The sequence below is a fragment of the Balaenoptera physalus genome (genome assembly GCF_965194825.1).
Source record: "Balaenoptera physalus genome assembly, chromosome: 3".
Classification (NCBI taxonomy): Eukaryota; Metazoa; Chordata; class Mammalia; order Artiodactyla; family Balaenopteridae; genus Balaenoptera; species Balaenoptera physalus.
In genome coordinates, this window is record NC_138890.1 from 1546191 (window position 1) to 1558524 (window position 12334).

Here is a 12334-nt window from a genome sequence, read left to right on the forward strand (position 1 = left end):
CGGGCGGGCGGGTGGGCGAGAAGCACCCAGTCGCTGTGGGTGAACACGCACGGCTGCCTTCTGCCACCTATGGGGGTGGCTCAGGGTCGGGGCCCCACCAGGACCCCAGGGGGTGGCCACTGGCGATGCTGTGCCCTGGAGGCTGCTGGGTGAGGACAGACCCTGCTGGTCAGCAGTGGGTCTGGGGTCGTCCTCTGGGAGGAGAGCAGAGCAAAGGCTGCTCGCTCTCCTTGAGGGTCTCTGTGGGCCCCAAAGGCGTGGTGAGCGAGCGTGCAGTGGGCACGGGGGGGGGCGCCCCCCACCCACCTACCCAGTGGTCCTGTGGGGCAGGGGCTCTGCACCTCTGCCCTCCTCCAGCACCCTCCACCCTCCCAAGTTGTTGATCATTTGGGCCACACACTCCCTGCTCACATTCCTGCTCCTGGCTCCAAAGGGGAAAACTAGTCAAGGACAGTCTGACAAATGGGTCACAGGCCACACTTTGTAGCACTGGTGAGAAGGAGATAGATAGGCAGCCGGGCCGGAACAGAAGGGGCTTTGAGAAGGCTGCCGGCCTGCCCGGGCTCACGGCGGGCACTGGCCCCCAAGGTCACATCCCTGAAGGAGATAGGGGCCGCCCTCTGGCACAAACATTCCTGCTCCCCCATATAAGCTGGGGCAGCCCGGCCCCTCCAAGCTCCCACAATGCAGGGTCCACCTCTCTCTCAGCTGGCCCTGTTGCTGTCGGCAATGGGGGCCCTGTTGGGGGCCAGGACCCTCAGGGGAGAGGTCCCCAGCACCCCGGCCCTGCCCAGGGAGCCAACCCCAGGCAGCGGAGGGCTCATCTTCCACCAAGACGGGGACTGGCCACCCCCTGGCATCTGGCCACCAGGCAGCCCTCGGGACCCCCTGTGCCTGGTGACCCTGGATGGGGGTGGCAACAGGAGCAGTGCTCCCCTGCGGGTGGTGGGGGCCCTGAGCGGCTATGAGCGGGCCTTCCTAGAGGCTGTGCGGCGCGCCCACTGGGGTCCCCGGGACCTGGCCACCTTTGCGGTCTGCCCCCACAGAGATGGGCAGCCCGCCCTGCCCCATCTGCGGCAGCTGCAGGCGTGGCTTGGGGGGCCCGGGGGGCAGCGGCTGGTGGTCCTACACTTGGAGGAAGGTACGTGGGGCCCTAACCCGGGGGCCTGGGGTGGGGCCGGCTTTGGTGCCCCGGGGTGGAAGACCCCTCGGGAAGTGGAGGCTGATGGCCACAGAGATGGATGACCTTATCTTTGCCCTGCCTGGGGCCGCAAGTCTTCCTGCAGTGCCTGGAGAGGGTCCCCTCTCCACCAACCTGGGAGCCACAGGGGGCAGGGCCAGCACAGCCTGAAGGTCCAGCGGAGGAGGGCCCCTCCCCCCACTCCCGCACCAGGCTGCCCAGGGGGCCTGTCCCCAGGGACCACTGGCCTCAGACCCACTACGAGGAAGGGCTTCCCCCCAGGACATCCCCAGACCAAGAGACCCCAAGGGCTCCACCCCACTGCCTACAGTGTCTGTCACTCCTCCCAGGCCACCCGTGTCCCAAGAAAGCCCTACACCTGGGGTCCAGGGGCGTCAAGCCTCTCCCACTAGGTTCCCCCGGGCTCTGGGTGGGGTGGGGGCTCTCCCTCCTGCAGGACTGGGACAGGCTTGGGGGAGGGGCTCAGGTGTCCCCTCCCCCGCTGTCCTGGCTGCAGTGACGTGGGAGCCGACACCCTCGCTGAGGTTCCAGGAGCCTCCACCTGGAGGAGCCAGCCCCGAAGAGCTGGCGCTGATGGTGCTGTATCCAGGGCCTGGCCCGGAGATCACCGTCACCGGGGCCGGGCTGCCCGGCGCCCAGGTACCAGGGAGTTGAAGGGGACTGCCCCTGGGCCACCAGGAGCCCTCGCTCAGGGCGAGGAAGGGGTTACGGTTTTGTTGATTTTTTTAACTGGGTTTAAGAAAAAGGCTGCAAGTGCCCAGGTTGGAATCTTGAAGGGATGTTAAGGGCAGCAGGCAGAGCAGGGCTGGTGTCCCGCGCACCCACTGCCTGACTGAGCCCCCATTTCCGCAGAGCCTCTGCCTGAGCCAGGACTCCAGCTACCTGCCGTTGGTTGTGGGACGCCCCGAGGCGGCCTGGCGCGGGCCTGGGCTCGCCCTGACCCTGCGGCGCCGCGGAAATGGTAGGTCTCACCCAGACAGGGACAGGAATGCCGCGGGGCGTGGGGACGGCTGTCCTCGACGCCCAGACCCCCGGCGCTGAAGCAGCGCCGCGCACGCGCCTCCCCTCGCAGGTGCGCCCCTGAGCACCGCCCAGCTGCAGGCGCTGCTGTTCGGCGCCGACTCCCGCTGCTTCACACGGATGACCCCGGCGCTGCTCCTGCTGCCGCCGCGGGGTCCCGCGCCGATGCCCGCGCACGGCCGGCTGGACTCGGTGCCCTTCCCGCAGCCCAGGTGCGCGCGGGCCCGGGCCTGGGGTCGCGGGGAGTGGGGGGCGGCGCAGCCTTGCGCCCTCACGATTCCCCACTCTGCCGTCCAGGCCGTCCCCAGAGCCCGAGGAGACGCCGCCCAGCGCCGATCCCTTCCTGGAGACGCTCACGCGCCTGGTGCGCGCGCTGCGGGGACCCGCGTCCCGAGCGTCTCCGCCGCGTCTGGCCCTGGACCCGGGCGCGCTGGCCGGTTTCCCGCAGGGCCAGGTCAACCTGTCGGACCCCGCGGCACTGGAGCGCCTGCTCGACGGCGAGGAGCCGCTGCTGCTGCTGCTGCCGCCCACGGCAGCCACCGCCGGGGTCCCCGCGCCACTGCAGGGTCCGGCGTCCGCACTGTGGGCCGCGGGCCTAGCGCGCCGGGTGGCCGCCGAGCTTCAGGCGGCGGCCGCGGAACTGCGCGGCCTCCCGGGGCTGCCGCCCGCCGTCACCCCGCTGCTGGCACGCCTACTGGCGCTGTGCCCGGGGGACCCGGGCGGCCCCGGCGGCCCGCTGCGCTCGCTGCTGCTGCTGAAAGCGCTGCAGGGCCTGCGCGCCGAGTGGCGCGGGCGGGAGCGGAGCGGGTCGGCACGGGCGCAGCGCAGCGCCGGCGCCGCGGCCACCGACGGGCCGTGCGGGCTGCGCGAGCTGAGCGTGGACCTCCGCGCCGAGCGCTCGGTGCTCATCCCCGAGACGTACCAGGCCAACAACTGCCAGGGCGCGTGCGGCTGGCCGCAATCGGACCGCAACCCGCGGTACGGCAACCACGTGGTGCTCCTGCTGAAGATGCAGGCCCGCGGCGCCGCCCTGGAGCGCCCGCCCTGCTGCGTGCCCACGGCCTACGCCGGCAAGCTCCTCATCAGCCTGTCCGAGGAGCGCATCAGCGCGCACCACGTGCCCAACATGGTGGCCACCGAGTGTGGCTGCCGGTGACCCCGCGCCGTGCCCTGGCCAGCCCATATTTATTCGGACCCCTTCATCGCCCCCAATAAAGACCAGAAAGCACGCGGTTGGGGTGTCCGTGCATGTCTGGGGACAGGCGGAGGCCTCCTTCCCCCATTTCTCCTCTGGCGGGCAGGGCCGCATCCTCCCCGTTGGTACCCACTGCCTCCCTGCCCCCGACCCCCCACCCCCAGCCGCCTAAAGCTCCCCATCCCTGTCACTCAGGCCCCGGGCAGGTTCTGGGGTCCAGGCACAAAGGAGCAGGCGATGAGGGGGACCACAGCACTCGCTTTATTTGCTGGAACCGCGGGGCGGTCGAGCAGAGGTTCAGGGACCCCCGTGCAGGACCCAGGTCTGGCTCAGTCCCGCCCCTTGCCCGCGTGGTGCTTCTGGCGGCCGGGAGGCCGGTCCTCCTCGTCGGGGCGCCGCGGGGAGGCCCAGGCCTGCCTCTTCCTATGCTCGGGGTCTCTGGACTCTCCCGCCCATGCCCTATGGCCCCCTTCACGTGCCTCCCAGCGTCGGGGTAGGGCCTCCCCGGCAGCCCGCGGCCTCTCCTCTTTCCAGGGTCTCTCCCTCCTCGGCCTCTCCTCCTTCTGTGGCCTCTCCTTCCGGGGCCTCTCCTTTCTTGGCTTCTCCTCCTTCTTCCGCCTCTCCTTGGGCCCTCGGTTGGCAAGCGGCACGCGCTCCTCCTCAGCGGCCTCCTCAGACTCCCCTTTGTCCTTCCCTGCAGCCCCGCTGCTCCTGGGAACCGCGGCCCTTTCCTCTACCTTCGCCGGGGGCTCCGGCGGTCCCAGTGGGGGGACCCAGGCCACGGACTTTGGCTGCAACGCGGACAGTGTAGGGTGGTGGGGTCGGCGCAGGGTTCCACGGCCCAGGCCCCTTCCCCCAGTGAAGGCCCCACTGACAGGTCGCTTGAGGAAGTGCTTACCAGGGGTGACGCTGGCTCCTTCAGGGCCGAGCTTGGCGGGACCCACGGCTCAGGGACAGGCGCAGGGGCTTCCGCCTCCCCCGCCACGGCCTCTGGGAGGGGACGGGAGGGGATGCAAAACAGCCTGGCCCAGGGGACCGACCACTGCACACCGTCCATCCCCGCCCTTGCCCCCAGAGCCCCCTCTCCTTGGGGACATGCAAGGGGGCCCAGCCGGACCCCACCGGGTACGCTGAGGCTGGGCTGGGTCCCTCCGAGCCCTGGGAAGGGGTTCGGAGTCTCCGCTGCTGCGATGACCTTCCCTTCAAACCTCCCTCATTCAGGCTGCAAAAGGATGCTCCCGTTTCTCTGAGGGCCGCAGGAGCGCCCGCCCTGGCGCACAGAGAAAGCGGCACGCTACCGAACGGGGGCGCACACGCCCATCCTGGGCCTGCAAGGCCCGGGGTGGGAGTCGGGGGCGGTGAGGGTCGGTCACCGGGGAAGGGAGGTGCACCGAGGTCCTTGCTGGGGGGTGGGGGGGCAGGGCTCCTCTTAAGGTCTATGGGAGACGGGGGTCAAATCTGGTCCTGGATAGAGGGACTCGGGCGCGACCGTCGGGGTGCATAAGGTCAGTCTGTCCCTGAGCAGGAAGTGCACGGGGCGGGGGAACCCCCCCGTCACTCACAAGGTCCATACTGGGGGGAAGGGGGCGCGCACGGCCTAGAGTGGGATCGCACAGACCCGCCCCCTGGGCTGTCCGCGCTTCTGGGAGGGAGTAACCACGTGCGGAGGCGCAGGCTCACCGCGGCACAGCTGGAAGGCGGAGCCCAGCAGCGCCACGAGCGAGGCGAGCACCAGGCACTTGTTGAGCGTCAGGTGTCCCCAGAGCAGCTCCTCACTCGGGACCGGGGGCGGGGGCGGGGGCGGCGGCTGCGAGGGCGACGCGGCCTGCGCCTTCTTCCGCGCGGGGCTCCGGGGGCCTGTGGGAGCAAGTGCGGGCTGGGCGCAGGCCGCGTGGGGCCGACCCGCGGCTAAACTCAGTTCTGCCCTGCCCGGCTGTGCGGCCCTGGGCCGAGGAACTAAGCCCTGCGGGATTGGCCGCTTCACTGGGATGCCGAGAATATTCTAGAAGATAATTAGCTGAAGCTTAGTGGCACCTAAGCTGGTGTTATCATGAATTAGCAGAGGCTCCCACAGCCCACTGAGTTACGGCCTGTGACACCCAGGCACCCCCCAGTCAGGAGCCCCATGCACGCTATCGCCCTGCCCCCCAGATCCAAGGACCCAGCCCAGGACCGATCCCCCACCCCCATGCTGGTCCACACCCACCCCCCACCTCACCCCTGCCTCCCGGAAACCCACTTGCTCCTGCTTTCAGCCTCTCCTTACCAGGTCCAGAGGCCACTTTGGCCACAGGCTCCTTTTCTGTTTTCTTGGGCCAAGCATCCACACCGCCTGCGGGGCTGCCCTCAGCTGCCGGCTCCTGAGAGTCCTGTGGGGAGTAACATGTCATCCTGGGTGTTTCCCTAAGGGAGACCAAACCCTTCCCATGGGCTGCAGAAACGCACCCTCTTGGCCAACATGTCCCCTACTCTAGGGGCACCCTGGGCTGAAACCCCAGGGCCCTGGCTACTCACACGGGGCCAGCTGCTGGAGTCGGCCAGCCTGGATGTCACTGTTGGCGGGAAAAGAGGGACAGTCACAGTCGTGGAAACCCCCAGGCTGATCCCACCCTCCGCTCAGTTCTGCTGGGTGAGGGGCAGGTGACTGCTCCCATTTTGCAGATTAGAAAGCAGACAGACTCAGAGGCAGCCTTGCACAAAGGCACACAGCACGTCACTGCCAGGCTGGGATTCAAACCCTGACCTGTGTGGCCCAGCACCTGTGTTCTCTGGGCTCTTTACAAACCCCCGACACACTAATGGACACAGGTTGGAAATGGGGGGCATGGTTTAAGTCAGTCCAGTGTGGGAGGCTAAGTCCTGGTCCCTGACGGTGAGCCACCTGGCTCAACAGGAGGATGGGGGCGTGGGCTTCATCCTGTGGTACCCTCTTGGCTACCTTGAGCCCTGTCCTCCCGGGGCCGGCCTGGGCAGGGGTCAGGCAGTGCAGAGAGGTCCTCCTCCACTTGGCAACTGCCCAGGCCTCCATCCAACTCCTCCAAGGCCCTGGTTGTCATGGAGACGTCTGAGAAGCAGCAGGTCCAGAGTCCGGCTTGGGGGATAGGGGGAAGAGGCAGCCTGCATCTGCTGAGCCCCTGGTATGAGCCTGGGCCTGGGCCTGACCTGGGGAGAAGGGGGCTCCCTACCTCCCCACACCGCCTTGCTTGTCCCTCTGCCTGGAGCCACCTTTCCTTGGTAGCTTCACACGCAGGGCACGGCCACAGCCCTCCGCCAGGCACTCTCCCTGACCCCCTCAGGCCTGCCTCAGGACCCCTCCTGACAGGCTGCTGGGCTGCTGGGGCCCAGAGTGGGCTGGGTTCTGGCCATGGTCACACAGAGGTGAGCAAAGAGCCCAAACCGGAACCCTTGGCCCCAGGGTCGGCTCATGTTCTCAGAGACCAGCGACTATTTTTATCCAGTGCCCGAGGCCAGCAGGACAGGCCAACGTGGGGCCCAGCCCCTCCTAGGCCCTTGCCCCCCTGGGGTCTCCCTTTGGACCATCCTCACCCCCTATTCCTGGCACCCAGCCTCCCCCCAGACACCCTGGGTGTAGGAGCTCAAGCCCCAGCAGTCGGGACCAGCCTGGTTCTGGCCATGGCAGGCAGGGGCAGGGGTCCCGGGCCAGCAGACCCCAACGCTGGGGTCGCCGCCTCCTCTGGCCGTCTCTGCTCCCATAGGGCAGATGAAGAAACTGAGGCTGGAGGTGGAGCCGTGGGCCAGAGGTTGTGCAGAGCTGAAGCCAAACCCGTCTGTTGGCTTCCACAGCCCTGCTCTTTGGGGTCCCCAGGGTCTCCGGCGCCAGCGTTAGTGTGACCCATCCCTGGGGCCAGAGCAGGCCGTGGGGAAGGGGCCCAGTGGGCCAGGGGGTGCCCCTAAGGGTGTGTGTGGCAGCCACAGGAGTCGGGGACCCCCGTGGACCTCAGGGACGCCCTCCCAGATCCCAGGGACCCCCACTTCTGCCCAGGCCTCCCTCTGCCCCTCTTACCCCGCTGTTGCCACGCTGGGCCTGGTGGGCAGGATGGAGCACGGGGCTTGTGGCCCCAAGACAGACAGCAGCAGGTGGCTGGAGGCCGCGAGGTGGGCCAATCAGCTCCTCAGCCGCCGCGGGGGTGGAAGGAGGGCCAGCCTGAGGTCCCTGCTGGGGCACATCTCCACCTCGGAGCAGGGCCAGGCGCTGGCCCCACCCCCATGAGCACAAAGCCACCGCCAGGCTGGCGGCGGTGACTCTGGGAGTATTGCTTCCTCTTTCAGCCTCAGAAAAGAGGGTCCCGGGGGGCGGGAGCACCCACAAAGCGTGGTTACCTCGCCTTTATGAGCACCTGTTGTGTGCCGGACTCAGGAGCAGCTAAACAACCACATCCCTGTGGAGCCGGGGTCCCTCAGGGAGGGCTTCAGGGAGGAGGATGACACCATCGAAAAGAACCCAGGCTCTGCTGGCTGACCCGGGTCAGGCACAGCTCAGAGGCCTTGGTTTCCTCATCTGGAAAGTGGGGTCATTTCCTCCCAGGGGGGCAGTGAGGCTCAACTGTGGGCTGTTTTTTTTTTTTTTCTTTTAATTGAAGTATAGTTGATTTACAATGTTGTGTTAGTTTCTGCAGTACAGCAAAGTGTCTCAGTTATATGTATATATATTCTTTTTTCATGTTCTTTTCCATTGTGGTTTATCACAGCATATTGAATATAGTTCCCTGTGCTTTATAGTAGGACCTTGTTGTTTATCCATCCTATATATACTATTTTGCATCTGCGAATCCCAAACTCCCAATCCATCCCTCTCCCACCCCCCCCTTTTCCCTTTGGCAACCACAAGTCTGTGAATCTGTTTTTGTTTCGTAGATAAGTTCATTTGTGTCATATTTTAGATTCCGTGTATAAGTGATATCATATATTTGTCTTTCTCTGACTTACTTCACTTAGTATGATAATCTCTAGTTGTATCTATGTTGCTGCAAATGGCATTTTTTCATTCTTTTTTATGGCTGAGTAGTATTCTATTGTATATATGTACCACATGTTCTTTATCCATTCCTCTGTCGATGGACATTTAGGTTGTTTCCATGTCTTGGCTATTGTGAATAGTGATGCTAGGAATATAGGGGTTCACGTATCTCTTTGGATTAGAGTTTTGTCTGGATATATGCCCAGGAGCGGGATTGCTGGAACATATGGTAACTCTATTTTTAGTTTTTTGAGGAACCTCCATACCGTTTTCCATAGTGTCTGCACCAATTTACGTTCAGTTGTGGGCTGCTTTTGTATCATCCCACCTAGTCACCCATCCACACCTTTGTTTAGTCAATCATCGAACACACACCACTCAGCCCAGCCCAGCTGTACTGGAAATTACTTTGTCATTTTCTTAAATAACAGCCTTATTGAGATACAGTTCATGTGCAATTCACTCTGTAAAGTGTACAATCCAGTGGTATTTAGTACATTCCCACAGTTGTGCCACAATCATCTCTATCCAGTTCCAGAACATTCCATCACCCCAAAAGAAGCCTGTCCCCATCAGAGTCACCCCCCATCCCCAGGCCCTGGCAACCAGGTATCCACTCTCTGTGTCTGTGGATCTGCCTGTTCTGGACATTTCCCATCAGTGGAATCACACCCTGTGTGTCCTTCTGTGTCTGGCTTCTCTCACTGAGCATCATGTTCTCAGGGTCCGTCCACGTTGTAGCGAGTGTCAGTGCTTCTCCCCTTTTCAAGGCTGAGTGACATTCCAGTGTGTGGAGGGACCACATTGTGTGTATCCCTTCACTTGCATCTGACAGGGCTGGGATTAGGAGGAGGAGAGGAGGAGATTTGGTCAAGTGCAGGTTCAGATCCTGTCTTCCTGTAAAATGTTGATATACTGTTCATAGTGGATTTTTATGCATTAATTTTTAATTGTGGTAAAATACACATAAACATAAAATTCACCATCTTAACCATTTTTAAGCGCACAGCTCAGTGGCATTAAGTACCTTCACATTGCTGGGCAACCATCCCCACCATCCATCTCCAGAACTTTCTCATCTTCCCAAACTGAAACTCTGTCCCCATGAAACCCTGACTCCCCAGCCCCTCCCCCAGCCCCTGGCCCCCACCATTCTACTTTCTGTCTCTGAATATGACTAGGGTTAAAACATACTGCTTCACACATCATGTAAGACCCTTACAAGCTTACATTTCCATTTCCACCTCCCATTCTGTATATACTATTGTTTTACTTCAAATATGACGTAAAATAAATCTCATAGTACATTGCTGTTAGTTTTTCTTTAAAAGGGAATTATCATCTGAAGACATTAAGAAATAATTATAGGGCTTCTCTGGTGGCACAGTGGTTAAGAATCCGCCTGCCAATATAGGGGACACGGGTTCGATCCCTGGTCCGGGAAGATCCCACATGCCGCAGGGCAACTAAGCCCATGCACCACAACTACTGAGCCTGCACTCTAGAGCCCACGAGCCACAACCACTGAGCCCGCGTGCCACAACTACTGAGCCTGAGCTCTAGAGCCCACGAGCCACAACTACTGAGCCCGTGTGCCACAACTACTGAGCCCGCATGCCACAACTACTGAAGCCCAAGCGCCTAGAGCCCATGTTCCAAAATGAGAAGCCACGGCAATGAGAAGCCCGTGCACGGTAACAAAGAGTAGCCCCCACTCACTGCAACTAGAGAAAGCCCGCACGAAGCAATGAAGACCCAACACAGCCAAAAATAAATAAATAAAAAATAAATTAATTTTTAAAAAACCCTGAATGCAGTAAGGAAGAGACTATTTAAAAAAGAAAAGAAAAAGAAATAATTATACTGGGACTTCCCTGATGGTCCATTGGATAAGGCTCTGCACTCCCAATGCAGGGGGCCTGGTTTCGAGCCCTGGTCAGGGAAATAGATCCCGCATGCTGCAGCGAAGAACCTGCATGCCGCAACTAAGACCTGGCATAGCCAAATTAAAAAACAAAAAAATTGCATTAACCACATTTTTAGAATTTCTTGTGTTCTTCATTCCATTGCATAGATCCAAATCTCTGGTAATATTTCCTTCTGTCCAAAGAACTTCCTTTAACATTCCTTTCTTTTTTATTTTCTTTTTCTTTCTATCTTTTTTTTTTTTGGTGCCAAAACCTAGGAATGAAAACATTTCTTTTATTGTATGTCTACTGGCCACACGTTCACTCAGCTTTTATTTATCTGAAAATAGGTATTTCCTGGGACTTCCCTGGTGGTCCAATGGTTAAGACTCGGCGCCTCCACTGAACAGAGCCTGGGTTCAATCCCTGGTCGGGGAACTAAGATACTGCATGCTGCGCGCGGCTTGTGGGGTCTTAGTTCCCCGACCAGGGATTTAACCCAGTCCCCCTGCAGTGGAAGCTCAGAGTCCTAACCACTGGACCACCAGGGAAGTCCCACTTTATCTCTGATTTCTAACACTTTAATTTATAATGTGCTTGGTTGTGCTTTTCTCTGTGTTTATCTCTCCTGGAGTTCATTGAGCTTCTTAGATTGTGGTTTTATAGTTACTATATTTGGAAACTTTGTGGCCATTCATTCTTTGATTTTTAAAAAAATAAATTTATTTATTTATTTATTTTTGGCTGCGTTGGGTCTTCGTTGCTGCGCATGGGCTTTCTCTAGTTGCGGTGATTGGGGGCTACTCTTTGTTGCGGTGCGTGGGCTTCTCATGGCGGTGGCTTCTCTTGCTGTGGAGCACAGGCTCTAGGCACATGGGCTTCAGTAGTTGTGGCACGTGGGCTCAGTAGTTGTGGCTCATGGGCTCTAGAGCGCAGGCTCAGTAGTTGTGACGCACAGGCTTAGTTGCTCCGCGGCATGTGGGATCTTCCCGGACCAGGGCTCAAACCCATGTCCCCTGCATTGGCAGGCAGATTCTTAACCACTGTGCCACCAGGGAAGTCCCAGTGATTTGTTCTTTTTTGTTGCTGCATTATTCCGTTGTTGGATATACCACAGGAGTTATATATCCATTTTATGTCAATGGACATTTGGATCGTTTTGAGTTTTGGGCTAATATAAATACGGCTGCTGTGAGCATTCTTGTCCAAGTCTTTGGTGGATGTATTTATGCGTTCTTGTTGGGTACAGTAGTAGAGTTGCTGGGTCAAAGGGCATACATACATTAGCTTTAAAAGATACAGCCAGGGGACTTCCCTGGCAGTCTAGTGGTTAAGACTCTGTGCTTCCACTGCAAAGGCTTCCAGTGTAGCTGTGTAGTTTTACATTCCTACCTGAAATGTAAGACAAGGGAGTTGCAGTTGCTCCACATCCTTGCAACACTTGAAATTGGCAATCTTTCTAATTTTAGCCATTTTTATGGGGGTACAGAAATATCTCAGTGTGGTTTAAATTTACTTTTCCCTCATAACTGAGATACAGCAGCCTATTGGCCATTTGGATGTCTTCTTTTGTGAAACGCATATTCACAATCTTTTGCCATGTGTTAACTGGTTTGTCTTTTTCTTTGCGATTTGTAGGAATTTTTGTTTGGTTCTGCTTTATTTTCTGTTTAACCGTATTGTGGATATAAGTCCTTTGTCAGATATATGTATTGCTAATATCTTACCCCAGTTTGTGGCTTGCTTTTTTACTCTCTTTATGGTGGATCCCGGTGGGCAGGAACCAAGTGTCTCTCATTCACTGGTCAGGCCTGGCACACAGTAGGCTGTCAATAAAGTAGTTCGCAGAATCAAAGACTGTGTTGAAGTCCCAGTTCTGGGCCATCAGTTTTTCCACTGGCCATGTTAATCCCTGTCCTGCCCATATCACAGGATTTTGTGAGACGTGCAGGAGACTCAGGATCGGTTCGCCGCAGACTCGGGTTTTTTTTTTTTTTTTTAATTTATTTATTTAATATTTATTTATGGCTGTG

General features: G+C 59.3%; 2 protein-coding genes across 4 annotated transcripts; one reads left to right on the forward strand and one right to left on the reverse strand.

Moving 5' to 3' along the window:
• The first annotated feature begins 11 nt into the window (after positions 1–11).
• Positions 12–3460, forward strand: AMH (anti-Mullerian hormone). 2 transcript variants are annotated; one of them, XM_082456019.1, is made up of 5 exons: positions 14–1141; positions 1698–1840; positions 2054–2162; positions 2274–2433; positions 2519–3459. In XM_082456019.1, the coding sequence occupies exons 1-5, from the start codon at positions 685–687 to the stop codon at positions 3375–3377; spliced, it is 1728 nt and encodes a 575-aa protein (XP_082312145.1). In that variant the 5' UTR covers positions 14–684; the 3' UTR covers positions 3378–3459. The 2 variants fall into 2 exon arrangements, with proteins under 2 accessions (XP_082312144.1, XP_082312145.1); XM_082456018.1 differs by having other exon boundaries at positions 12–1141; positions 2274–3460.
• A 194-nt stretch (positions 3461–3654) lies between these two features.
• JSRP1 (junctional sarcoplasmic reticulum protein 1) lies at positions 3655–7573 on the reverse strand. Of its 2 annotated transcripts, XM_082454416.1 has the most exons (7): positions 7441–7573; positions 6355–6507; positions 5931–5968; positions 5683–5785; positions 5097–5273; positions 4315–4406; positions 3655–4207 (listed from the first exon to the last, which is right to left on the reverse strand). In XM_082454416.1, exons 2-7 carry the CDS (start codon positions 6470–6472, stop codon positions 3746–3748), a joined length of 990 nt encoding a protein of 329 aa, XP_082310542.1. In that variant the 5' UTR covers positions 6473–6507; positions 7441–7573; the 3' UTR covers positions 3655–3745. The 2 variants fall into 2 exon arrangements, with proteins under 2 accessions (XP_082310542.1, XP_082310543.1); XM_082454417.1 differs by lacking the exon at positions 7441–7573 and having other exon boundaries at positions 6355–6524.
• Between the last annotated feature and the right edge of the window lie 4761 nt (positions 7574–12334).

What these genes read in the sequence shown, in the direction of transcription:
- AMH (XM_082456018.1), top strand. Translation starts at nt 685, where the DNA reads ATGCAGGGTCCACCTCTCTCTCAGCTGGCCCTGTTGCTGTCGGCAATG. An exon ending in CCGGGCTGCCCGGCGCCCAG is followed by an intron (nt 1,841 to 2,053) that starts GTACCAGGGAGT and finishes CCATTTCCGCAG; the next exon opens with AGCCTCTGCCTGAGCCAGGA. An exon ending in CCTGCGGCGCCGCGGAAATG is followed by an intron (nt 2,163 to 2,273) that starts GTAGGTCTCACC and finishes CTCCCCTCGCAG; the next exon opens with GTGCGCCCCTGAGCACCGCC.
- JSRP1 (XM_082454416.1), bottom strand. Translation starts at nt 6,472, where the DNA reads ATGACAACCAGGGCCTTGGAGGAGTTGGATGGAGGCCTGGGCAGTTGC. An exon ending in CAAAGTGGCCTCTGGACCTG is followed by an intron (nt 5,274 to 5,682) that starts GTAAGGAGAGGC and finishes TTGCTCCCACAG; the next exon opens with GCCCCCGGAGCCCCGCGCGG. An exon ending in AGGAGCCAGCGTCACCCCTG is followed by an intron (nt 4,208 to 4,314) that starts GTAAGCACTTCC and finishes TCCGCGTTGCAG; the next exon opens with CCAAAGTCCGTGGCCTGGGT.